General features: G+C 43.9%; 3 protein-coding genes across 45 annotated transcripts in view; 2 read left to right on the top strand and 1 right to left on the bottom strand.

Moving 5' to 3' along the window:
* The window catches only part of LOC115203472 (glycine-rich cell wall structural protein 1.8), a 30,686-nt gene extending 25,906 nt beyond the window's left edge, over positions 1-4,780 (top strand). For 30 of the 42 annotated variants that reach the window (XM_029768260.1, XM_029768293.1, XM_029768241.1 and 27 more), the window contains 7 exons: positions 1,260-1,301; positions 2,525-2,584; positions 2,775-2,855; positions 3,125-3,211; positions 3,403-3,435; positions 4,120-4,191; positions 4,368-4,780. In XM_029768260.1, the coding sequence (XP_029624120.1) occupies positions 1,260-1,301; positions 2,525-2,584; positions 2,775-2,855; positions 3,125-3,211; positions 3,403-3,435; positions 4,120-4,191; positions 4,368-4,372 (380 nt within the window). In that variant the 3' untranslated portion in view covers positions 4,373-4,780. Of the gene's footprint in view, positions 1-1,259; positions 1,302-2,524; positions 2,585-2,774; positions 2,856-3,124; positions 3,212-3,402; positions 3,436-3,658; positions 3,807-4,119; positions 4,192-4,367 lie in introns of those variants that run through there. The other 12 variants (XM_029768505.1, XM_029768514.1, XM_029768523.1 and 9 more) reach the window with 8 other exon arrangements.
* Positions 4,781-5,680: 900 nt separating this feature from the next.
* Positions 5,681-8,887, bottom strand: LOC115203642 (perforin-1). Its single transcript, XM_029768536.1, has 5 exons — positions 8,753-8,887; positions 7,518-8,109; positions 7,193-7,331; positions 6,817-7,034; positions 5,681-6,650 (listed from the first exon to the last, which is right to left on the bottom strand). Exons 2-5 carry the CDS (start codon positions 8,048-8,050, stop codon positions 5,771-5,773), a joined length of 1,770 nt encoding a protein of 589 aa, XP_029624396.1. The 5' UTR covers positions 8,051-8,109; positions 8,753-8,887; the 3' UTR covers positions 5,681-5,770.
* Positions 8,888-13,802: 4,915 nt separating this feature from the next.
* paqr4a (progestin and adipoQ receptor family member IVa) lies at positions 13,803-26,695 on the top strand. 2 transcript variants are annotated; one of them, XM_029768153.1, is made up of 3 exons: positions 13,803-15,078; positions 20,770-20,988; positions 25,869-26,695. In XM_029768153.1, exons 1-3 carry the CDS (start codon positions 14,805-14,807, stop codon positions 26,300-26,302), a joined length of 927 nt encoding a protein of 308 aa, XP_029624013.1. In that variant the 5' UTR covers positions 13,803-14,804; the 3' UTR covers positions 26,303-26,695. The 2 variants fall into 2 exon arrangements, with proteins under 2 accessions (XP_029624013.1, XP_029624022.1); XM_029768162.1 differs by lacking the exon at positions 13,803-15,078 and adding an exon at positions 15,531-15,756.

Raw genomic sequence — 26,695 nt, 5'->3', positions numbered from 1 at the left:
ATGCTTAATGTGAGTCTGGAAGGAGAGTTTACAGTCTAACCAGACACCTAGGTATTTGTAGTTGTCCACATATTCTAAGTCAGAACCGTCCAGAGTAGTGATGCTAGACGGGCGAGCAGGTGCGGGCAGCGATCGGTTGAAGAGCATGCATTTAGTTTTACTTGCATTTAAGAGCAGTTGGAGGCCACGGAAGGAGTGTTGTATGGCATTGAAGCTCGTCTGGAGGTTTGTTAGCACGGTGTCCAAACAAGGGCCAGATGTATACAGAATGGTGTCGTCTGCGTAGAGGTGGATCAAAGAATCACCAGCAGCATAAAAAGTAACTCAATAATAACTCAATCTGGTAACTTCTCTATTCTATGGGAACTTGACTCGCTCTCAGTAAGATGAGGAAGGTCAGTAACACTTTCTATGAGGCATGTATACACATAAGGAATTATAGTGCATTATAACACTTGCATAAACTGTCATAACAACTCATAAGTAGTTATAACATCCTAATTTAGGATCTTACTTAGGCCTACTCAAAACAAACAACAATCGTTCAAAGTCTGCATTGAGAGAGGTAAGAGGATTTTGTCAGGTCATAATCATATAACATGTCATGTGTCATGTAACAGTGTGGACACTAGGTGTAATGTAACAGTGTGGACGCTAGGTGTAATGTAACAGTGTGGATGCTAGGTGTAATGTAACAGTGTGGATGCTAGGTGTAATGTAACAGTGTGGATGCTAGGTGTAATGTAATAGTGTGGATGCTAGGTGTAATGTAACAGTGTGGACGCTAGGTGTAATGTAACAGTGTGGATGCTAGGTGTAATGTAACAGTGTGGACGCTAGGTGTAATGTAACAGTGTGGATGCTAGGTGTAATGTAACAGTGTGGATGCTAGGTGTAATGTAATAGTGTGGATGCTAGGTGTAATGTAACAGTGTGGACGCTAGATGTAATGTAACAGTGTGGATGCTAGGTGTAATGTAACAGTGTGGATGCTAGGTGTAATGTAATAGTGTGGATGCTAGGTGTAATGTAATAGTGTGGATGCTAGGTGTAATGTAACAGTGTGGATGCTAGGTGTAGCAATTGTCTCCCATTTGGAAATAACTCTGGACCATGCCAATGTTCTGCCAACCATGTCTTGTCAAAATCTCCTAGTTGTCTTATGAGGGGTTTTCTTCATCACTTTAGGGGACCTCTATCTAACCACAGAGTTAACTGCCCAGGGGTTCATCGTTTGTTTTATTCCTCTGCTATTCTAGGTCTTGGCGCAGGAGGATATCCACAGGGACAGGAGAAATATGGTGAGGAAGTCACCCTGAGATGGAAGAAGAGGGGTCAAGAAGTGGATGTTTTCCCTAAAATGTCCTGTCTTGAAAAGATAGAGGGCATCAACAAGCAGGATGTACACATGGAAGGAGAATAACTTTCACCCTAATTGATGTCACTAATAGCATCACACTCCAAAACATGCATGCTAACGAAAGTAATGAAATGCTCCCTGGACATGTCACAGTGTAATACCTAATCACTCACCCTAAGCACTCCGAATTACCATCGGGAATGACCATCTGAAACATACCTGATCAATTAATCCATAATCATGTAATAATCCATAATCATGTGATAATCCATAAATGTGCACCATATGGATGACCCCTTTAACCAGACATTTATGTTTGGAAAACGTCTGTTTCAGGAATGCCAGCTCATCAAAATATGCATGTTCAGCACATCATTCATGACATCATCTGAATGATTACATCTACATATATCTTCATTCTAAAGGACACATAGTGAAACAAATTGAAGTCTCTCTATTTTATGATTACCTTCACACAATCATTTACACATTCTGTGTTTCACTTCTCATCTGACACACTCTCTATGCTCACTCTGATCAGCACTGTGTAATCTGTGTAATCCATCTCTGTTTAACTCGCATGCGTCCTCCTACATGCAGTACCCTGTGTGTGTCTGTAGGGGGTGCTGGCTTTGGTCCTGGTGGTGCTCTGCCTTATGGGGGCCAGCCTGTGGTCCCTGCTGGGCTGTGGCCTGATGGTGGGAAGTTGGGCGGGTACGGCCCAGAGCCCTACGGGGTTGCTCAGCCTATGGGGCTGGGACATGATACTGGCCTGGGTAAATACACTCTAAAGAGAGGGGAGGGTGAACAAAGGAAGAACAAGAGAAAATAGAGGCAGAAAAAGGACTGAAAAAACTGAGTGGTCAGGAAAAATAAAGAGGTATAGAGAGGCTGAAAATTAGAGAGATGGAGAGAAGAGAAGGATTAGACAAAGAAAAAAGCAAGTCAGTGATGAACACTGAAGCAGCAACAGAGGGACTCAAAGGTCACTGTCAAAAACTCAAGGGTCACTGTCACAGGAAAGCCAGTAATCATTGTCATTTTACACATTTGCATACAGATGATGCCATAATTGAGTCATATGTTTTCCATGCATTGATGTGGTCTGTTTGGTGGGAGGAGAGATGATGAGACTCTATAAGTGACCCTTGTGGTGTTCCACAGGGGGTGGAGTCAGTCAGCTTCCTTACAATGGAGCCCCAGTCAATACTGCTGGACTGGATGGTAAGAGCATTGTGTCCCAAGGATTCTTTTGTATTACAATTCCTTGCTGTGACTTGTGACCCTGCTTATACAGTGTGGATGTGTGAGGAAGAAAAAAACTGTTCGTGTGTGGTTGTGAATGTTTATGTGAGGTCTTGTTATAACAGTATTAGACACAATTAAATACACTTGTTGTAATAAACTCTCCCAGCAGGTGATGGAAGCTTCCCTTATGGTGCTCAGCAACTGGGCCTTGGTGGTGGTGATGGAGGCAAATCCTCTGGCAAATATGGTGAGACTGGTAGTGTGTGTGTGTTTGTGTGTGTGTGTGTGTGTGTGTGTGTGTGTGTGTGTGTGTGTGTGTGTGTGTGTGTGTGTGTGTGTGTGTGTGTGTGTGTGTGTGTGTGTGTGTGTGTGTGTGTGTGTGTGTGTGTGAGAGAGAGAGAGAAAGAGAGTATAAGAAAGAGAGACAGAGATTGTGTGTGTACAATGTGCTTGTTTGTGTGGTAATTTCTCTCTAAACCTGTAGTGCTTCTGCTGTCTCTGACTATCTCTCTAAAGGCAACGGTGGATTGCCACAGGGTGCACAACAGGGTGCACAGCCTTATGGACCTGCGACTGGTGGTGGGAAACCACCTTGCAAAAACGGTACATGTCTTTGTGTACATGTCCATTTGTCCTATATGTGTCGTCTGTTGCTATACGTATGTGTTTGTGTGTCCGCACGTCCATCTGGTCATGTGCTATATATGATTTTGTCTGTTTTCTGTAGTATGTCTGAATGTGTTTGTCGTTGTTCCTCCTATTTACATGTGGGTATTTGTCTCTTGTCGTTTCAGGAAACGGAGGGGGCTATGGAGCACAGCCAGCAGGTGATTAAACACACTCACAACCACAACCCCTACACTGCTTGCCAAGGGAAATGATGTGTGTGGTGACTGCTTAAGGTGTGAATGCATGTGGGTGAGGAAGAGCACACATTTTTCAGTGTTAGTCTGTTGTGCGTGTTCTGTGCGTGTCTTGTAAATGTCCCTTGTGTCTGTGTGTCCTGTTTGTGGTAACTATTGCTACGACTCTCATCTTGGCACTGCTTAGGCTATGGTCAAGGACAGCTGGGTGCAGGTCAGAGTGGCCCCTACAGTAACGCTAAGTTCTAAAGTCACATTCCCCGACTGAAAGTCCTGCTCTCTTCTGTCAGAATAACCATATTAGTTCCTATCAGTGGAGGCTGATGAGGGGAGAACGGCTCATAGTAATGGCTGGAATGGAGTAGATCCATTCCAGCCGTTATAGTAATTATAGTATAGAGAAAGAGAGGGAGATTATTGGTTGGAATGGAGTGGATGGAATGGAATGAAATGTGTTGCATTCCATTTTGTTGACTCCATTCCAGCCATTACTGTAAACCATCCTCCCCTCACCAGCCTCCACTGGTTCCTACATCTAACCAGGGATGTCCATTAACACCGTTGCATTTTTGTTTGTTTTGTTGTTTGGTTGTTTTGTTGTCTGCTGAACTAACAAAACCTAAACCTCTGACTGTGTGTCTCCTTCAGGAGCAGGAGTGAAGGAAAGCAAATATGGTGGTGGTGGACTGAATGGATTCTTTGGAAATGGAGGATACAAAGGTGGGTGGGATGAGTGTTTGTTACTAATTTATGCTTGTCTCTGTGACTGAGCACATGAAGTCACCTTACTAGTAATTTAGATCAGAGCTTCTTGGCCTACCTTGTTTTATTGTTCTCTTTAACCAGCTGCATCACTCAAAATCATCTCTTATCTCTCTCTCTCTTTCTCTGTCCAGGTTAAGTCAATCAGCTGAGGCCTTCTTCAAGTGAATATTTGTTCCGTTCCATCATGTGTTCATTGTGATGTTTGTTGTTTGGTCTGTTGTTACATTTAGCTATTCCATTTTTGTTCTTATTTGTCTGTTTTTTGGTTCATGGTCCTTGTCTTTTTATTGTTGTGTGTCTGTCTCTTCCTCTACTGTGTTTGGAGATTGTGTTGCCAGTGTGTTTGTGTTCATATCCATTTCACACTAAAGGTCAGAAAGCAACCGTATAATGTCTGTCAGTCTCCTCATTCTTTTAACCTTGGCAACAGTATGGTAAATGTACTGTACATGTGATGTGGGGGTTGAGTTTTAAGACTGAAGCTCTATGAGTTTAAATCAACACCAAATAAAATAAAATGCAAAGACCTGTTCCCAAATCCTGACACCTGAATTCTTCTGAGGTCATTATAAAGGGGGATATTCTCTGGGACATTGTGATGGATATTACATACAGAAGATGTCATGTGTATGAAAAACTATTCCTTAGTACCTCAGTATGCTAGTGGTGTTTGTTTATTACATAGTACTTCTTATGGTACTGTATTGCTATTACTGACAATGTATCCCCAACGACCTTTATCATGTTCCACAACGGAAATAGTTTGGTCGTTATCTCAACACGGCAGTTCGTTTCATTCGTCTTTTGCATGGCGTCACCTAAACTTCATCTGTGCACAGGAAACCATAGCCCTTCCTCTCAAGTAATGCAACTGTGCCTTCAAACAACTGGTATCTCACATACAGTAAACTAAACCAAATGCAACAAAACATAACGTAACAATACAACACCTGACATAAAAAGAAATGACAGCTATGCACGTGCTCATCTTGCATCAACATGTACATGATTGTTAACTTCAGAGAACTTTGCATTTGAGACATAAAAGAGATCCTGTGTGTGCTATAAGCATTTTATTATGCATAAAGTAACCCAATCATTCAACAATTTTAAATTGAATGCAAGTTACCGTGTAAATAAACACAAACAAGTACAAAACAAGCAACTAATACTCAAATCGTTTTTTGTTTAAATGTAACCTTTATTTAACTAGGCAAGTCAGTTAAGAACAAATTCTTATTTACAACGACGGCCTACCCCGGCCAAACCCAGGCAATGTTTAGCCAATTGTGCGCTGCCCTATGGGACTCCCAATAATGGCCAGATGTGATACAGCCTGGATTTGAACCAGGGACTGTAGTGACGCTTCTTGCACAGAGATACAGTGCCTAAGACCGCTGTGCCACTCGGGAGTTCAAAGATATAGTATAGAAAACAAAACACATTTTACCAAAACATTTATTTTATTATTTTAGGTTGGAGAAATCTACCTGAAAAAGATCTGGGGTTTTGACATGGATCACCATGCGTACCTCTAAATTCGACCACACTCTCTGTTCCCTGTACTGAGGCTCTTGTTGCCTTGGAGATTGGGTCCGTCCACCAACACTCCCATACTCACCAGCATGTCCTTTGGAATGAGACGGGAGTGGCGAGACACATAAACCTTCTCCAGGTGGGGATTCATAGGGGAGGGCACATAGTCCATACAGGCGGAGCCACCTAGACTGGGGGCACACACCACCTCCCACTTGTAGAACATTTGGCCATGCTGGAGGTTGCAGAGATCCTCCTTCACCCCGGCTGTCAGCTCCTTCTCACATTCTCCTAACAGGTCGTCGTTCCACTTGTCGTCCTCGTCCCACACCTCAAATCTCAGCTTCTTACTGGTTGACAGATCCACGGTTCCCAGGTCATAGCTCATTGCCCAGCTGGGGTTGTTGTTGTTGTAGATAACTGTAGTGCGTCCGATTGTCTGGCCTGCGAAAGCCACCTTCACGTAGCCGTCAGTGGCAGTGGTGTGGTCTCCCCACAGGTTGGCCCCTCTCTGAACAGTGATGACCACCCGCGCCAGGCCCTTGCGGGTGGGGCAGCAGTCGGCGCTCACCCCGGGGTTGTTGTGGCAGCTGCAGACACAGGAGTCTCTGTGGTCACTTTTGATGCCAGTTTGACATGGTTCAGAACAGTTCTTCCACAAGGCCTTCTCCAGGATGTAGTCGCTGATGGCCTTGCGCAGGTGCTTCCGAGCTGGGTTGGTGGTGGGCAGCAACTCATGGAGAGATTCCAGCGAATAGGAGACGATGTCCGGATAGCGTGGTAGGGAGCCCAGCCATTCCTTGTAGGAGGTGGGATCTTTTTCAGCAGAGAAGAGGAGCTCTGGTTCTGTGGTATGGCCACCTTTCACCTCTGTGAACCTGTAGGGTGTCAGAGGGGGAAAGGTTTTTGTGAGGGGCAATACACATTTCAGCAAGGGAGTATGTAATGATTAGGGAAGTGTGAAGAGAGAGAGAGAAACAGAAATAAAGATATTGTGTGAGGGAGAATCTATATGTGAGAGAGCAGCAGACTATAATTCCCCACCTATCATTGAAGACACTGGAGAAGCTGGCCTTGCTCTCTGTCTTAGACTTATCCTCCTGACAGTGCTTGAACTCAGTCTTCAAGCTGTTACTGTCACCCACAGTGGCAGACGCCTCCACATCCAGACACATCTTCACCTCCTCTGCACTGAGACCCTGCAGGCTGGCCTGGCACTGCATGATACTGGTCACAGACTGCACCGTTCCACCCAGGCTCACCTACACACAGGATGAGAGGTAGAAAGTAATGACTGTTCCCAGAGAGATGCCAGTAAACTGCACATCTAGGGGCAAACATCCCTCATTTTGATATGTAGTTTGTGTGCCTATTGCCTTGATGATTTACCACATTGATGTTGACCATCTCTCTCCCTCACCTTGGTAATGTAATGCGTGCCAAAGTTATCAATAAGCTTGTAATAACGTTGTTTGTTTTCTTGTTGATATATTTTGGGGAGATTCTTCACTGCTGTCTTGAATTCTTGGTGTAACTTGGGCTGGCCAGATACTCGATAGCTATTTGTGGAGAGAGAAAAGAGAGAGGGGGGTTAATGTTGTATGGATACAGACAAACCCTCATAAAATGAAATAAACATGCAAAAATACACTTATATTTACAATCCCCAAAGGAAACTGAGATGAGGTTTCACAGAGACACATGGGTAAAATGAGCTCATGCTGTGTGGGCCACCTGATTTTTACCTGTAATACCTGCAGGACACACTGTGGCTTGTGAAACTGAACTTGTCACTCTTGGTTTTCTCCATGGAGTACTCAGCCAATTTGGAGTTGGTTCCAGCGAGCATAAACTTCCCACTTGTTGATCCCTTCTCTAACTCTAGATTGACCTGCCAGTTATTCTCCACAGAAGAGCTACTGGAGCTGACGAGAGACTCACTGGAGCGATGGAGCTTACTGGACACTTTCATACTACACTGGTGGTTTGGTCTCCAATCCACCACAGCCAAAGGAAGCCTCTGTTTTTTCCCTTCCAGATAGGGATTCTCACAGAGGGTGCATGTCTTGTCTTTGCGTTTCCACACGTTCATGTCAATGACAAAGGCTCCTTTGCGTTTCATTTTGGTGATGTCATAGCCTTCCCCTGCTAGGTTGGTTCCAGGAGCAAATTCTGCCTCTTTGCACTCATTGGCTGAGCCGATGGTGCATGATTGGCAACTGGGACGAGGAAGGGACAACATAAGCCCTGCCCAGAGGCACACTATCAATAAGGACATCCTGGATGAGGTGAGAAGATGTTTGCGACAGGCAGCTAGCTACAAGTCACTATTTCATGCTGAAAAAAATAAAAGTTATTTGTGAATTAGAGGGTAATTATTGTAATGAAGTAAACAATTATTGATAACCAAGATATAACATACATAACTTATCGCAAGTCAGCATGCAAACGTAACCTATAGGCTAGATCATAAGCTAACAATGTTTACCATATTTTACACAAACGTATGAAAACTTGGTGCTGGTGTACATGGAACTTCTGCATAAATATTCCTAATTTACATAATCGTTATTCTTGAATTCTACTTCCATGTCATCATATTCATTCCCTGAATTGAATCCTCAATGGAAATTAACATTGAGCCTCAACTATGAAATACATAATATGGTATAAGCATAACACTTGCATAAACTCAATCTTGTTCTATTTCATCCCACTTGTTATTTATCCATTTCAAAGTCTACTCTCTTATTGACTATACAGTTTTTTTGGGGCATATTTTGTTCAATTTCTCTTTCTTTTGTTATCTAATGTGGTAGTAAATGTGTTACAGCAGCCTACTATCAAAGTCAAATCCAATTATTAGAATATGTGTACTCAAAAATAATATTTTTGTCCATATTCACATGACAATTTGTGTATGTTTCCTTTCTATAAAAATGGTGCCAAGCAAAACTAAATATACAGCATTAAAACTCACCTTTGACCAGTCTGTCCACTATGTGATGGATGTGAGAGGCTGGGGCAATAATGTACTGTATTAAAGTTCCTTTTTGATATAGGAAAAGGTGTGTTCGTACTCAAACGGGACGAGCAAATGGAAGGTTGAGGGGATGTTGGTCTTAGTATAGACGGTGTAAAAGAGTGTCTGACACAGAATAGAACATTCTGTGGTTTCAGAGAGTGAGAATTGAGCGGAAGAGGGGTTGGGGTGGTGGTCTGGTGTGCTGCTCAGTGGAAAAATACGACAGTGGTCTTTCAGTTAAATGCCTTCATCTGACAGACCATTTACTTTGTCATTTCTCTGAAGTGGTGGTGTGGGTTGATAAAATGAAACTGTTGAGAAGATAATGATAGCCTACTAGGTCTAGGAAACCCTGGGTAATGTGATATAAGAAGGAATTTACCTTCTCAATTATAGAACTGCTAATTCAATATAACAAGCTACATGTATATTCTGAAATGGACAAATATAATCAGTGTGTTACTGTAAAAGAGGCAGAGAAATATGAGCTGGCCATCGATAACTGAAGGAAGAATGGTTTTTATTTTATTTTATTCAATATGACATTAAACAGTACACTAATAACAACAAACACATAACACACAACAAGACAGAAAACAAGACAGCAATCAATCAATCAATCAAATGTATTTATAAAGCCCTTCTTACATCAGTCACAAAGTGCTGTACAGAAATCCAGCCTAGAACCCCAAACAGCAAGCAATGCAGGTGTAGAAGCACGGTGGCTAGGAAAAAACTCCCTAGAAAGGCCGGAACCTAGGAAGAAACCTAGAGAGGAACCAGGCTATGAGGGGTGGCCAGTCCCTTCTGGCTGTGCCAGGTAGAGATTATAACAGAACATGGCCAAGATGTTCAAATGTTCATAGATGACCAGCAGGGTCAAATAATAATAATCACAGTGGTTGTAGAGAGTGCAACAGGTCAGCACCACAGGAGTAAATGTCAGTTGGCTTTTCATAGCCGATCATTCAGAGTTTCTCTCTAGAGAGTTGAAAACAGCAGGTCTGGGACAAGGTAGCAAGTCCAGTGAACAGGTCAGGGTTCCATAGCCACAGGCAGAACAGTTGAAGCTGGAGCAGCAGCACAACCAGGTGGACTGGGGACAGCAAGGAGTCATCAGGCCAGGTAGTCCTGAGACATGGTCCTAGGCTCAGGTCCAAAAAAGAAAGAAAGAAAGCACCCTTGAAGCATACAGTACCAGTCAAAAGTTTGGACACACCAACTCATTGAAGGGTTTTTCTTTATTTTTACTATTTTCTACATTGTAGAATAATAGTGAAGACATCAAAACTATGAAATAACAATAATGGAATCATTTAGTAACCAAAAAAGTGTTAAACAAAGCAAAATATTTTTTATATTTGAGATTCTTCAAAGTAGCCAGCCACCCTTTGCCTTGATGACAGCTTTGCACACTCTTGGTATTCTCTCAACCAGCTTCATGAGGTAGTCACCTGGAATGCATTTCAGTTAACAGGTTTGCCTTGTTGAAAGTTAATTTGTGGAATTTCTTTCCTTCTTAAGGCGTTTGAGCCAATCAGTTGTGTTGTGACAAGGTAGGGGTGGTATACAGAAGATAGCCTTATTTGGTAAAATACCAAATCCATAGTATGGCAAGAACAGCTCCAATAAGCAAAGAGAAACGACAGTCCATCATTACTTTAAGACATGAAGGTCAGTCAATGCGGAAAATATCAAGAATTTTGAACGTTTCTTCAAGGGCAGTCGCAAAACCATCAAGCTCTATGATGAAACTGGCTCTTATGAGGACCAACACAGGAAAGGAAGATCCAGAGTTACTTCTGCTATAGAGGATAAGTTAATTAGAGTTACCAGCCTCAGAAATTGCAGCCCAAATAAATGCTTCACAGGAGACTGCTTGAATCAGGCCTTCATGGTTGAATTGCTGCAAAGAAACCACTGCTAAAGGACACCAATAATAAGAAGACACTTGCTTGGACCAAGAAACACAGGTAATGGACATTAGACCAGTGGAAGTCTGTCCTTTAGTCTGAGTGCAAATTTGAGATTTTTGGTTCCAACTGCTGTGTCTTTGTGAGACGCGGAGTAGGTGAATGAATGATCTCTGGATGTATGGTTCCCACCTTGAAGCATGGAGGAGGAGGTGTAATGGTGTGGGGGTGCTTTGCTGGTGACACTGTCAGTGATTTATTTATAATTCAAGGCACACTGAACCAGCATGGCTACCACAGCATTCTGCAGCGATACGCCATCCCATCTGGTTTGCGCTTAGTGGGACTATCATTTGTTTTTCAACAGGACAATGACCCAACACACCTCCAGGCTGTGTAAGGGCTATTTGACCAAGAAGGAGAGTGATGGAGTGCTGCATCAGATGACCTGGCCTCCACAATCACCCGACCTGAACCCACTTGAGATGGTTTGGGATGAGTTATACTGCAGAGTGAAGGAAAAACAGCCAACAAGTGCTCAGCATATGTGGGAACTCCTTCAAGACTGTTGGAAAAGCATTCCAGGTGAAGTTGGTTGAGAGAATGCCAAAAGTGTGCAAAGCTGTCATCAAGGCAAAGGGTGGCTACTTTGAAGAATCTAAAATCTAAAATATATTTTGATTTGTTTTACACTTTTTTGGTTTCTATATGATTCAATGTGTATTATTTCATAGTTTTGGTGTCTTCACTATTATTCTACAATGTAGGGCGAGCGGTTTTCTGATGTCAACGTTGTGAACTGAGTGCCCCATAGTGGCGCTGGGGTTATGGTATGGTCAGGCATAAGCTACGGACAACGAACACAATTGCATTTTATCGATGGAAGTTTGAATGCACAGAGATACCGTGACAAGATCCTGAGGCACATTGTCGTGCCATTCATTCGCTGCCATTGTCTCATGTTTCATCATGATAATGCACGGCCCCATGTCACAAGGATGTGCACACAATTCCTGGAAGGTGAAAATGTCCCTGTTCTTCAATGGCCTGTATACTCACCAGACATGTCACCAACTGAGCATGTTTGGGATGCTCTGGATCGACGTGTATGACAGCGTGTTCCAACTTCCGCCAATATTCAGCAACTTCGCACAGCCATTGAAGAGGAGTGGGACAACATTCCACAGGTCATAATCAACAGCCTGATGAACTTTATGCAAAGGAGATGTGTTGCGCTGCATGAGGCAAATGTTGGTCAAACCAGATACTGACTGGGTTTCTGATCCACGCCCCTACCTTTTTTTTAAGATACCTGTGACCAACAGATGCATAACTGTATTCCTATGTGAAATCCATAGATTAGGGCTTAATCAATTTATTTCAATTAACTGATTTCGTTATATGAACGGTAACTCAGTAACATCTTTGAAATTGTTGCATGTTGCATTTATATTTTTGTTCAGTTTAATTCAAAAAGTGTTCCCATATCAGACAAAATTTGAAGGAATAATGTTAACCAGCCCACTCTCAGTTGAGAGAGTGGGCTACCATGTAGGCTGCTCATTTCCAAATGTAGTAGGAAGTTAAACCATGTTTGAGGGAGATTCCACTGCCTTAGCGCCAAGCTTAATTGTGATGTGTCAATCAGAACTATCAAAATAGATACAATGGCATCAAGTCTCTCATATAAAGAGACTGACATTTATGGCATGTTACACCCATAGGGTCACCTCGTAGGACAACTATTGAAATGTTAAGACTGGCCGACTGGGAGACTCATAATGTTATTCAAGTTTAGATATGAAATGACACTCATCTAGCGAGAGAGAGGGAGTGAAAGAGCGGGAGGGAGAAAAAGAAAGAGAGAGAGTGTAAAAATATCCTCCGTGTACAACGTAAAACACCAAATAATGCATGCAGAGCAGAATTAGGCCGATACCCACGAATTATCAAAATCCAGACAGAGACGCAAAATTCTGCAACCACCTAAAAGGAAGCTATTCCCAAACCTTCTATAACAAAGCCATCACCTACAGAGAAATGAACCTGGAAAACAGTCCCTTAAGCAAGCTGATTCTGGGTCTCTGTTCACAAACACAAACAGACCCCACTTAGCCCCAGGACAGCAACACAATTAGACCCAACCAAATCGTGAGAAAACAAAAAGATAATTACTTGACACATTGGAAAGAATTAACAAAGAAACAGAGCAAACTAGAATGCTATGTGGCCCTAAACAGAGAGTACACAGTGGCAGAATAACTGACCACTGTGACTGACCCAAATTTAAGGAAAGCTTTAAAAATCTACAGACTCGGTGAACATAGCCTTCCTATTGAGAAAGGTCGCCGTAGGCAGACCTGGCTCTCAAGAAAAGACAGGCTATGTTTATCCATTTCACTTACTTTGGCAATGTAAACATATGTTTCCCATGCCAATAAATACCCTTGAATTGAATTGAGAGAGAGAAAGAAAGAGAGTGTGGAAACAATATTTTAGATTCATATTTAGAGAAACATTCATATGCTCCTAGTAACTAAGTTATTACTTTTTGCTAAACAATAGTTTTTTTATTGAATCACAATCTATACAGTCAATTAGAATTATTAAGCATACCTCCAACAATATAGGGACAACATATTTTCTCTATGCTTTGCCCTCTCTCACAACTACAGAATCAAATCAGATAGAAACGCACCCATATAATAATATATGAACACAATCTGCGCTCCAATTGGTTTAGTAATGGCGTGTTCATGTTATAGGCTTTCCTATTGGCTAATGAAGGGTGAACATAGAGCGCAAGCTGCGAGGGCTGGTTGATTGACATGGCTCCCGCCACCCTGGCTGGCACTACAGTCAACCTTTCACCTTCTTATCCAATGTGCATTTTTGTGTATTTTAAAATAAACTTTGCTGTTATAGGCCTACATTTGTTAACTACGTGAAAGTAATTAGAAAAATACATAGGTGAAGATGTAAGATTAATGTACAAATAACTGTTTATTTTTCATGTTTCCTAAATTCTAGAGAGGATAGCCTAATTATTGGTGCAGCCATTATTAAACATTATTCCAAAATAATACCAGACAGTGACTGGTGAGGTATTTATCCCTGTCTCCCTTGTGCTGTTTTCTCATAAAACCCCAGTGTCAGTCCCCCGCAATAATTCTCTTCAGTACCGCTCTTTATGGATTACAGCGTCACTGTCCGGTACAGGGCATCAATCATCCGATGCGAGGGACTCGACGCCGGTGAACAAACGAGTCACATTTAACAAGAGTTTGGACGGAATCTTTATGGGAAATGGGGGTACCAATACGAGAGAAGATTTGGACACGAAAATCTGTATTTTTTGGTGTCGGATTGACATCTTCCTTGTCCATATTTGTTTGAAATCTCCCGGTGCAAATCACAGCAGTAGCACGCTAACGCGTTCCATCGCACTACATCTGTAGTTGTTGGTCGATGACAAACTAGCTAACGTTAGTTAGCTGTAACCGGAATATGGATATTTTTGTAAATACAATAGAGATGATTGTGCGCGAGCGTTTAGCTGCTTTTACGTTATGACCTGCTAACGTTAGTCCTGTATTGGAAATCTGACCGCTAAACCCATTCCTCTGTAGTCAGTGGTATCAAGGTGACGGATGGAAGTAGCTAAGCTAAAGCCACTGGACTTGTGAACCGGTGCAGATGAACTAACTATGGCGAATGCTATGTGCCGTGGAATGTTGTACGCTAGCTAGCGACACATTGAGAAACTAGCTAGCAGCTACCATGAATTATATTGTGTTAGCTAACCTCCGACAGATGTTGGGTGTTATGTCGGCAATGAAATGTAATATGTAATGTATACCACGGGCTTACACCATGAATGTGGTTGGCCTCGTCCTTGTCAACCCCTGTGGTTGACACAAGTATCGGTTTTTAAAAGCAAACACCGGGATAAAAACGCTGTCACCGGGTAGTGGTGCTGAAAAGAAAGAACATATTTTCTGTCGCTAGCTCGCTACTGTACTGTAGCTATGGGAGCTAGCTAGCTATGTAGCTAGCAGTACATTATAGCTAGCTACCCCCCCCAGATTTTATCAATGGTGTCTAATAAATTTTTATTCGCAATAATTCTATTATATGTGTATATAGGTGTACAGTCATTATTTTACTTTTTTGGCGGCGTCGTTTTAACTATTTTGGTTGCTATGGCATTTTTAAATGGACCCAGACTATTAGACTGGGCGAATTCACCTCCTCATCTTCAATTCAACAAATACGTCCTGACTGGATACCGACCAATATCTTCTGTCCAAGACTGTATAAGAAGCCTTTTTTACATGCACAACGAACTGGGAAACATATACACACATGGTGAGTTTAAATATATTGGGATGAAGATAACTTGCTGGCTGGCTAGCTAAATATCTCTAGAAATAAATGAGTGGGTTTGCTAGCTAGCTAGCAACTGAGCAGTGCAGATTTTGCCTGGGTAAAGGCTTTGCTATGGAGCGATTTCAGTGCCAACAGAAACGATTTGAATTCAAATTTTTTGTATTAAGATATTGATTTTAAATTCTATATTTTTCGATTTGTAATGCACACATTGAGTTATTGAATTCATAAATTGCACTTGTATTTCATGATTTGAAATTGAATTGAATGAATATTGCATTCAGTTTTAAAATTCAATTTCAATTGCATTAAATATTCAAATACAATATTTATCTATTCAATTTCAATATTGTATATATTGCTTTCATTGTCTGTGTATTAAGTTTACAAAATATCATTTCAAGTTTAGCAAAGTTTCATATATTCAACTTCTCAGATACATTCAGATTCACTTTTGAAATTCAGTTCTTAAAATTCAGATTCAAAACCAGAGACATCATCCTGGTACTTTGCTAGCAAGGAATGGTGGAAAATAACAGATAGAATCACACGCTCCAGGATTCTCTCCAGGATATTTTAACAAGGTGGTGCTGCAGAGTACGGCTGAGGGGAGGCCTGGAGCAGGGCAGTGACCCCCTTTGGACTCTTTTAACACGTGTAAGTGCCATTTCCTCCAATCTAGAGCAAAAAATACTCTACTAAATGCTAACAATAAAATGTTTTTTACATAGTGGTGCAGTCAGTCTACAAGGTGGCGCAGCACTCCACTTACATTGGGGTGAACCGTGCGCTCTGTGTTAAACAGGTTTCAGGCGTTTTCTAAAGCCAATGTGTCATGTTGAATTTATCTTCTTCCAATGAATTTGGCTCTAGCGTTTGAACTCTTTGGGCTATAAGCTATTATGAACCCTTTGCTGAAAGCTAAAACTTGGAACATGGTTGTGGTTTCTGTGACCATGCTTATGTGATGAGAACCTTGCCTGAGATCTGAAGACGTGTTAGTTTGACATGTTAGACATATTAGTTTCAAGTCTCCGGCAAGGATACTCATTATAATGTGACTGACTGGGTGAAGACTTTGTTAACCTGCTGAGCTAAAGCCTAGGCATTGGTTCTGTGACTTGGATGGGTCTCTTCAAGGAGGAGGTCAAAGGGGGGTGAAGTGTAACAGGTGGTTCATGGACCATGCTTGCATGATGAATACTCTGAGACCTGAAAAGTTGCATTGTCTGGCACACAGGAGACCTGGGTTAGAACCTAATCATGTCTTCCGGTCTCAGGCAAGGTTGTTCATCACATGCATGGATCACCAAACCACCGCTGTTGTGCTCTCATTAAATATGGTAAACAGATTCTTATGCTTTTGTTTGCCACAGAAAGTGTTGTTCTATAGTAGGCCTGAGTTCAAACCCAGTCAGTTATATTGGTGCCGTGAGTATGAGGTCAAAGGTGGGTGAAATGTAACCGAGATCCACACTCTTTTAATGAGTAACTTTTATTTTTTATTGAACCTTTATTTAACTAGGCAAGTCAGTGAAGAACAAATTCTATTTTTTACAATACTGGGCCAATTGTGCGCCGCCCTATGGGACTCCCAATCCCGGCCGGATGTGATTCAGCCTGGATTTGAACCAGAGACTGTAGTGCTGCCTCTTACACTGAGATGCAGTGCCTTAAGCCCCTGCGCCACTCAGGAGCCCTTGCTGGAGACTTGAAGACTTGTTAGCTTCCTGAACTCATCCATATGTGATTTAGCTAAGTGGGCTAACAGTCTTATGACATGCTGGAGACCTGGTTTGAACCCAGTCAGTCACAAAAGCAAGATTAAATAGGGAGTGGAAAAGCTATCCTCAGAAGGGCTATGACAGGGCAATTCAACTATATTCTTATGGGGGCCAAATTGCATTTATTATTGTCACACTCTTACGTGTCCTGCGTGTCCTGTGTGCATCATAGAGGGGAACAGAAGGCACGACAATATTCAAGAGAGTCTTAGAGAGAGCCAAATTAATCGGAAGAAAATAAATTAAACATGCCACATTGGCTTCAGAAACCGCCGGAACCCTGTTCAACCTGTAGAACGTTTGATTCTATCTGTTAACTTCTACCATTCCTTGCTGACAAAGTACCAGGATGTTGCCTCTGGTTTTGAATCTGAATTTGAAAATGTATTTAATTCAATTGAAATTAAACTTTAAAACTATTAATTCAATTCAGTTTTCAATCATGAAATACAAGTTCAATTTATTTATTCAATTATTCAATTTGTGCATTACAAATTCAAAAATGTTGAATTCAAATACAGTTTCTGTTGGCACTGTGGCCAGTGACAGCAGCCATGGAAAGGGTTAGCTGGCTAGCTAACTAGCAAGCAGCTTGCTATTGTAGTTAGTTGAATCACAGTAAGTTGCCATAGGCAAAACCAAAGACAAATCTCATCACCAGCTGATGACTAATATAATAAGCTTTATGTAAAGTTTTGGTTGCACCTAGTAGTACATTACAGCACAGAATAAACGGGTAATAACGTGGTAATTATGTCAGAAAGTATGGTAACAAGTTATAAATAATAACAATGAATTTGCCCACATACTCTTATAATTTCAGTATATGTGTTGGGCAGAGAAGGAGAAGGCTGTCTGTGTCTCTAAAAATCCTCTTCATTTTCAGATTGAAGTGACCAAGATTGCATATGAAACCATGGTCTCTAGCATAGGATTCTTGATGACCTCAAGTGAAGTCAACTTGCTACGGTATAAAGGATGCTTGTGTACCAATGGAGTGTTGAGTTTTAGTGTCAGCCAACTCCTTCCATTTTACTTACAGCACACCCTGCCAACAGTCATTAAAACAGACAGGATTAGTGATCACCAGGGCAGGGGGGAATTGATGCCTGAAAGGAAGAGGAATCCTTTATTAAGACCAGGAATGATTGATTGATTGGCAGGCAGCTTAGCCTCTCCCTTATTATGCAATTTGTCATTCAGAGAAAAGTAATTAAAAGAAAAAGGATGTTCAGAGAAAAAGGTTTGTCATTCAGAGAAAAAGGTTATTGCAATATTCTTGCAGCATAATAGCATTCAGAAAATAGGCTACATAAATACGGATGTATGACTCATTGGATATCATTGGGTAAAAGGGTCTGCTAAATGGTATATATTTATATATTTAAAGTTGGTGAAGTCACACAGGTCCCATTTTTGGTAATATATGGCACCTGAAAACCAAATAAGATCACACAAATGGAGTCTACATGTTACATTTGCACAATATGTTCAACAGCTGGAATACTTTTGGATAGAAACACGCAACTCCTGTCTAAAGAGTAGCCATCATACTTTGGACCGATTAGGCTGTGTTTACACAGGCAATCCAATTATATTTTTTACACTAATTGTTTTTTTGGCCAATCAGATCAGCTCTGAAAAATATCTGATGTGATTGGTCAAAAGACCAATTAATGGAAAACCCCCAGAATTGGGTTGCCTGTGTAAACGCAGCCTTATAGAGCCTGTTCAGTAGTGCTGAGCGGGGTATGGAGGGAGGGGTGCAGAAGAGATCACACTCAAAATAGATGTTAGACAGGAGGCTGGTGGGAGTAGCTATAGGAGGACAGGCTCATTGTAATGGCTGGAATGGAATAAATGGAACGGTATCAAACATGGAAATCACGTTTGACTCCATTTATACCATTCCAGACAATACAATAAGCCTGTCCTCCTATAGCTACTCCCACCAGCCTCCTCTGGTGTTGGATTGCATTGGCTGTATCACCTGGCCAGCACAAATGATTTTACATTCGGAAAAGCAGAGTGAGCGAAAGATGGGGAAGAAGGCAGGAGGTGGAGGAGAGTGATATGTGTGTATCAAATTTCAAGGACCTGATTTTGCTCACCAAGCACATCCCAATAGCCTAAGTGAAGCAACCTATCTGTAGTTAAAGGGCATGGTAATGAAATTACGCTGCGATTTTTCACAGGAAAGAACTGTGATCTTTGCATCTGCACTGTTTTTCCAGTAAATGTTTTAATTGTATTTACTGTGCAGGGATCTCCCAAAGAACCTAAGAGAAGAAAAAAAACAGAGCCTTCAGAAAGTATTCATACCCCTTGACTTATACCACTTATTTTTTTTTTTGTTACAGCCTGAATTCAAAATTGATTTAAAAAAATTCTCACCCATCTACACACAATACCCCATAATGACAAAGTGAAACATGTTTTAAAAATTTTTGCAAATGTATTGAAAATTAAATGCAGAAATATCTCATTTAAATAAGTATTCACACCCATGAGTGAATACTTCGTAGAAGCACCTTTGGCAGTGAATACAGTTTTGAGTCGTCTTGGGTATGTCTGTATCAGCTTTGCACATCTGAATTTGTTTTCTTTCTCAAGTGGCGGTGAACAGCAATCTTAGTCTTTCCACAGATTTTCAATAGGATTAAAGCATTCCAACGTTGCTTTGGCTGTATGTTTGAGGTCATTGTCCTGTTGGAACGTAAATCTTCTCCCCAGTCTAAGGTCGTTTGCACTCTGAAGCAGGTTCTCATCAAGGATTTGCCTGTATTTGGTTTCATTCATTGTTCCCTCTATCAGTCTCCCAATCCCTGCAGTTGAAGAACATGCCCATTGCATCATGCTGCCAGCAGCATTCTGCACAGTAGGGATGTTGTTAGACGGCTGATGTTCTGTGCCTGGTTTTCTCCAGACATAGCACTTTGCATTCAGACCAAATAGTAACATTTGTCTCATCAGACCACAGAATATTTGCCTTATGCTATCAGTCTTTCACGTGCATTTTTGCAAACTCCAGGCATGCTGTCATGGCTTTTTCTCAGAAGTGGCATCTGTCTGGACACTTTCCCTTAAAGTGCTGTAGAGACTGTTGTCCTTCTGGCAGGTTTTCCCATCTCAGCCAAGGAACTCTGTAGTTTTGTCAGTGTTCATTGGGTTCTTGGTTACCTCCCTGACCAAGGTCAGGGCCAACTCTAGGCAGAGTCTGGATAGTTCCATATTTTTTTTATTTCCCAATGATGGAGACCACTGTGCTCTTGGAAACTTTGAACACTCTTACAAATGGTTTTATACCCTTCCCCAGATATATGCCTAATCACAATCTGGGAGATGTACTAGTTCCTTGGACTTCATGGGATAGTTTCAGCTCTGACATATATAGACAGTTGTGTTTCTTTCTAAATCATGTCCAAAAAATGTAGTTGGCAACAGGTGGACTCCAATCAAGTTGTAGTGACATCTCAAGGGAAATTGGATGAACCTGAACTCAATTTGGAAAAATGTCAAAGCAAAAGAGTGTGAATACTTATGTAAATGAGATATTTCTGTATTTCATTTTCAATACATTTGCAAAAATCTTGAAAAAATAAGTTTTCACTTTGTCATTATAGGGTATTGTGTACAGATGGGTGAAAAAATACATCTCTTTAATCAATTTAAAATTCCTATGCCATATTGCTAATGTGATTGGAAATTCATAACACATGACATTATTTGTCATTTCATTGGAATATAATAACAGGTGAAAATAAACTATCCGGTACAGTAGTGAAAACTGCAAGCTTTTTGTATTGGTAAATCTGGTGCTAGTTGTTAGCAAGATTTAGGCCTATTTGACCGAACCCTGTTTATCCCCTTCACCCCTTCCTGACAGGTATCCCTCTGCTCTGCTTCCTGTTCCTCATCCCGCTCAACTTCCCCTGGTCCCAGATCAGTGTGACATGGCTGGGTGTGGTCCACTTCCTGGCCTGCCTGTCCCCCCAGCTGGGCTCTGTGCTCTACCACCTATTCATGAACCACGAAGGAGGAGAGCCTGTCTACCACACCCTTCTCACCCTCGACATGTGCGGCATCTGCATGATCAACACGCTGGGTAAGCAGAGGGGCTTCTGGGTAGCAACTAAAAGCTCTCTACTCTCTCATTCTCTCTACCTTTTTATCTCCTTCTCTCCTTTCTTTCTCTTCCGGCCTTTTGTTTTCTGTGTACACTGTCTGGCACACTCTTTTTGTGCAATCCATTTTTAATTTCCATATATGCAAATCATCTTGAGTATCCAATAGCCAGTGGGTCATACCAGCAATTTGGTGCCTTTCAAGATGTGTAACTTGGTAGGTGTCAAGTGTCAGTGTGCAGCGGTTAGGACGGAGTCAGGCGCAGGACACCTAACTGAGTAAAATACGTACTTTACTCGAAAAGAAACAGCAATGATTTCCACGCAGAGAAAAACACACCAGCTCACAGAAGTCTTGAACACTAAACAAAGAACAAACACGCACAAAACCATGTGGGAACCAGAGGGTTAAATAGGGAATAAATTATAACGTAATGGGAACCAGGTGTGTACAATCAAGACAGAACAACATAGAAAAAGAAACGTAGATCGGTGGCAGCTAGAAAACCGGTGACGTCGACCGCCGAATGAACAAGGAGAGGCACCAACTTCAGAAGTTGTGACAGTCGTGACAGAAAGCCGCGCGCCGACACCGGCCTCGGGGACGACCCGGAGGACGAGGCGCAGGGCTATCCGGGTGGAGACGATGAAATTCTTGCAGTAAGGAAGGGTCCAGGATGTCCTCCACCGGCACCCAGCATCTCTCCTCCGGACCGTACCCCTCCCACTCCACGAGGTACTGAAGGCCCCTCGCCCGACGCCTTGATGGCTCGCACAGTATACGCCAGGGCCCCCTCGATGTCCAGAGGGGGCGGAGGAACATCCCGCACCTCAGACTGCTGGAGCGGACCAGCCACCACCGGCCTGAGGAGAGACACATGGAACGAGGGGTTAATACGGTAATCAGGGGGAAGCTGTAACCTATAACATACCTCGTTCAGTCTCCTCAGGACTTTAAATGGCCCCACAAACCGCGGACCCAGCTTCCGGCAGGGCAGGCGAAGGGGCAGGTTTCGGGTCGAGAGCCAGACCCGGTTCCCCGGCCTCACTGCGGTGGCGGTCGGCGCTCGCCTTCTGTCGCCTGATGGCCCGTTGCAGGCGCACATGGGCAGCGTCCCATGTCTCTTTCGAGCGCCGAAACCATTCATCCACCGCAGGTGCCTCGATCTGGCTCTGATGCCACGGTGCCAGGACCGGCTGATAAACTAGTACACACTGAAACGGAGACAGGTTAGTGGAGGAGTGGCGCAGGGAGTTTTGGGCCATCTCTGCCCAGGGGATGAAAGCCGCTCACTCCCCTGCCGGTCCTGGAAATAGGACCGCAGAAACCTACCCACATCCTGGTTAACTCTCTCCACCTGCCCATTACTCTCGGGGTGAAACCCTGAGGTCAGGCTGACCGAGACCCCCAGACGTTCCATGAACACCCTCCAGACCCTCGACGTGAACTGGGGACCCCGATCAGACACTATATCCTCAGGCACCCCGTAGTGCCGGAAGACGTGTGTAAACAGGGCCTCCGCAGTCTGTAGGGCCATAGGGAGACCGGGCAAAGGAAGGAGACGGCAGGACTAAGAATACCGATCCACAATGACCAGAATCGTGGCGTTTCCTTGTGACGGAGGAAGATCCGTCACAAAATCCACCGATAGGTGTGACCATGGCCGTTGTGGAATGGGTAGGGGTTGTAATTTCCCTCTGGGCAGGTGTCTAGGTGCCTTGCACCGGGCGCACCCCGAGCAGGAGGAAACATAAACCCTCACGTCCTTAGCTAAAGTGGGCCACCAGTACTTCCCACTAAGACTGTCCGACCGATGCCGGGATGACCAGAGGAGGGTGACGTGTGGGCCCAACAGATCAATCGATCACGGACATCAAACGGAACATACAGACGCCCAACTGGACACTGGGTGGGAGTGGGCTCCGTACGTAACGCCCGTCGATGTCCACGTCAACCTCCCATACCACCGGTGCCACCAGGCAAGAAGCCAGAAGTATGGGAGTGGGATCCGTGGACTGCTCCTTTGTGTCATACATCCGGGACAGTGCGTCTGTCTTTGCGTTCTGGGAACCTGGTCTGTAGTATAGGGTGAAAACAAAACAGGTGAAAAACATGGCCCACCTTGCCTGGCGAGGGTTCATTCTCCTCCCCGCCCGGATGTACTCCAGATTGCGGTGGTCAGTCCAAATGAGGAAAGGGTGTTTAGCCCCCTCAAGCCAATGCCTCCACGCCTTCAGAGCCTTGACAACAGCCAACAGCTCCCGGTCCCCCACATCATAGTTTCGCTCCGCCGGGCTGAGCTTCTTCGAAAAGAAAGCACAGGGGCGGAGCTTTGGTGGCGTACCCGAGGGCAGAGAGAGCACGGCTCCTATCCCAGCCTCGGACGCGTCCACCTCTACTATGAACGCCAAGGAGGGATTAGGATGAGCCAGCACGGGAGCTGAGGTAAACAGAGCCTTCAGGCGACCAAAAGCCCTGTCCGCCCCAGCTGACCACTGCAGTCGCACCGGTCCCCCCTTCAGCAAGGAGGTAATGGGAGCCGCTGACCAAAGCCCCGGATAAACCTCCGGTAGTAGTTGGCAAGAACCGCTGCAAATCATTTTATAACATTTTTGACATGCGTTTTTTTCTGATTTTTTTTTTGTTATTCTGTCTCTCACTGTTCAAATAAACCTACCATTAAAATTATAGACTGATCATTTCTTTCTCAGTGGGCAAACGTACAAAATCAGCAGGGGATCAAATACTTTTTTCCCTCACTGTATACACCTCCCTGAGCACTGACGTGACCATCCCTTGAGAGCCCTCTGTTGCTACGAAATAGTGGGGTCATGATCGGCCAACCAGGGAAGCCCCAACACCACAGGAAACGCAGGAGAATTGATCAGGAAGAGACTAATTCTCTCCTCATGACCCTCCCGCGTTATCATACATAGTGGAGCTGTGACCTCCCTAATCTAAGTGCAAATGAACGGTCAATAAAGTTCCCAGCTGCGCCTGAATCTACTAGCGCCTTATGCTGGGAATGCGGGGAAAACTCAGGAAATTCAATACATACACACATGTGCACAACAGGGAGCTCTGGGTGAGTCGGGTGCCTACTCACCTGGGATGATCCGCCAGTGCCCTGCCTGCTGCCTCGACTCCCTGGGGAACCTCTCCAGCACCGACCAGCAGTGTGCCCTCTGCGGCCACAGGTGATGCAGGAAACGCCCCCCTCTCCGGTCACCCTTAGAGCAGCACCTCCGAGCTCCATAGGTGTAGGATCGGAGGTGCTGTGGGGATGGAATTGACGGACCCCGATCCGGACGTCCGCGGGTGGCCAACAGGTTATCCAGCCGGATGGATAAATCCACCAGCTGGTCGAGGGTAAGGGTGGTGTCCCTGCAGGTCAGCTCCCGATGAACGTCCTCACGTAGACTACACCGGTAATGGTCGATCTGGGCCCTCTCATCCCATCCCGCGCTGGCAGCCAGGGTCCTGAAGTCCAGTGCGAAGTCCTGTGTGCTCCTCATCTCCTGTCTAAAATGGAACAAATGTTCCCCTGCCGCTCTCCCCTCAGGTGGATGATCGAAGACCGCCCGAAAACGGCAGGTGAAATCCTCATAGTGGACCAACGCTGCGTCTATTCCTCCCCATTAGGCGTTGGCCCACTCAAGCGCTTTCCCCGACAAACAGGAGATGAGGGCAGACACTCTCTCGTGTCCCGAGGGAGCCGGGTGGACGGTCGCAAGGTAGATCTCCAACTGGAGCAGGAACACCTGGCACCCGGCAGCCGTCCCATCATATGCCCTCGGGAGCGAGAGCCGAATCCCACTGGGTCCAGATGACGGAGGGGTGGACAGTGGTGTGGGTTGGGGTGAAGTTGATGGGGGTGTGGGAAAACCCCCCTCTCTCCCATCGCTCCATGGTGTGCAGTACGCCATCCATGGCTGTGCCAAGATTTTGGAGCATCGTCGCTTGCTGCTGGACGCGCTCCTCCACTGGTAACGGAGGACTGGGTGCACTTGCTGACTCCCATTTTTTAGGTGCTTGTTTCTGTCAAGTGTCAGTGTGCAGCGGTTAGGACGGAGTCAGGCGCAGGACACATAACTGAGTAAAATACGTACTTTACTCGAAAAGAAACAACAATGATTTCCACGCAGAGAAAAACACACCAGCTCACAGAAGTCTTGAATACTAAACAAAGAACAAACACGCACAAAACCATGTGGGAACCAGAGGGTTAAATAGGGAATAAATTATAACGTAATGGGAACCAGGTGTGTACAATCAAGACAGAACAACATAGAAAAATAAACGTAGATCAGGGGCAGCTAGAAAGCCGGTGACGTTGACCGCCGAACGCCGCCCGAACAAGGAGAGGCACCAACTTCGGCAGAAGTCGTGACAGTAGGAAAAAATAGTTTGATTTCACACTTTGTCATAAAGAGCACATGCATAACCTAATAAAACTAAAAACATTTTCCCATCTCATAAAAAAGACTATATTAAGTGCCAAATAAAGTATTATTATTATTATTATTATTAAACCTTTATTTTGACAGGGAAGTCATCTATATAAACAATACCAGTCAAAAGTTAGGACACACCTACTCATTCCAGGATTTTTATTTTATTTTACTATTTTCTACATTGTATGTATAATAGTGAAGACATTAAAACTATGAAATAACACATATGGAATCATGTAGTAACCAAAAAAGTGTTAAACAAATCAAAATATATTTGAGATTCTTATAAGTAGCCACCCTTTGCCTTGATGGCAGCTTTGTGTGCATGATTCTCTGGGATGTGAATATTTGTTGTGGTGTAGTTTAATGACTAACTGCCTCTGACTTTGTGTGTTGTTTGCCTCAGGAGCGCTGCCCATCGTCTACAGCACCCTGCTGTGCTACCCATTCACCCGCACAGTGGCTCTGCTCGTCTACATCCTGCTGTCCAGCTACGCTATCTACTCGGCCATCACGGCGCGGAGTAGCGTGCGGCGTCTGCGCTCCTTTGCCTGGCAGGCCCTGTTCCGCTTCTCCTTCTTCCTGCTGCGCTGGGTGGGCGTGGGCGGCGGCAGCCCCACCTCGCTGCAACACTTCCTCACCATGGACGCGCTGGCTGTACTGGGCGGGATCATCAACATCTCGCGCATCCCAGAGCGCTTCCGCCCGGGCCTCTTTGACTACTGGTGCAACAGCCACCAGATCATGCACGTGCTGGTGGTGGGCTCCATCCTCTACCTGCACTGGGGTGTGCTGGACGACCTGCTCTGGATCAACAGCCACCACTGTCCCTCAGACTGAGCCCCACCCTGCCTGGAGGAGGACCAGCGGGGAACAGGGTTTAGGACCTCTGGGGGGAGGGGGCTGTTTCAATAGGTAATGGTTGGGAAGGGAAGATGGGAGGTGTTCATGAAGATGTGCATGGAAGGCCAGATAAAGTGTTTTACATAATAGGGATTGGTGCAGGCTTTGACACGTGCACCTAGCAAGAATGTTCATACTGTATCTGTGTCCATCTTGCCATTATACATGCGTTGCTATTTATATTAGGGGACACACACAAGGATTTGGATATTGGCTCACTGGTCAACACACACACACACACACACACAGCAGAGGATCTGTGAAGATTACACACAAAGGAGATTAAGGATTTGATATCAGAAATACACATAGAAATGCCTACAAAAAAAA

The sequence above is a fragment of the Salmo trutta genome, chromosome 1 (genome assembly GCF_901001165.1).
Source record: "Salmo trutta chromosome 1, fSalTru1.1, whole genome shotgun sequence".
NCBI lineage: Eukaryota > Metazoa > Chordata > Actinopteri > Salmoniformes > Salmonidae > Salmo > Salmo trutta.
This window is presented reverse-complemented; position numbering and strand designations above follow the sequence as displayed.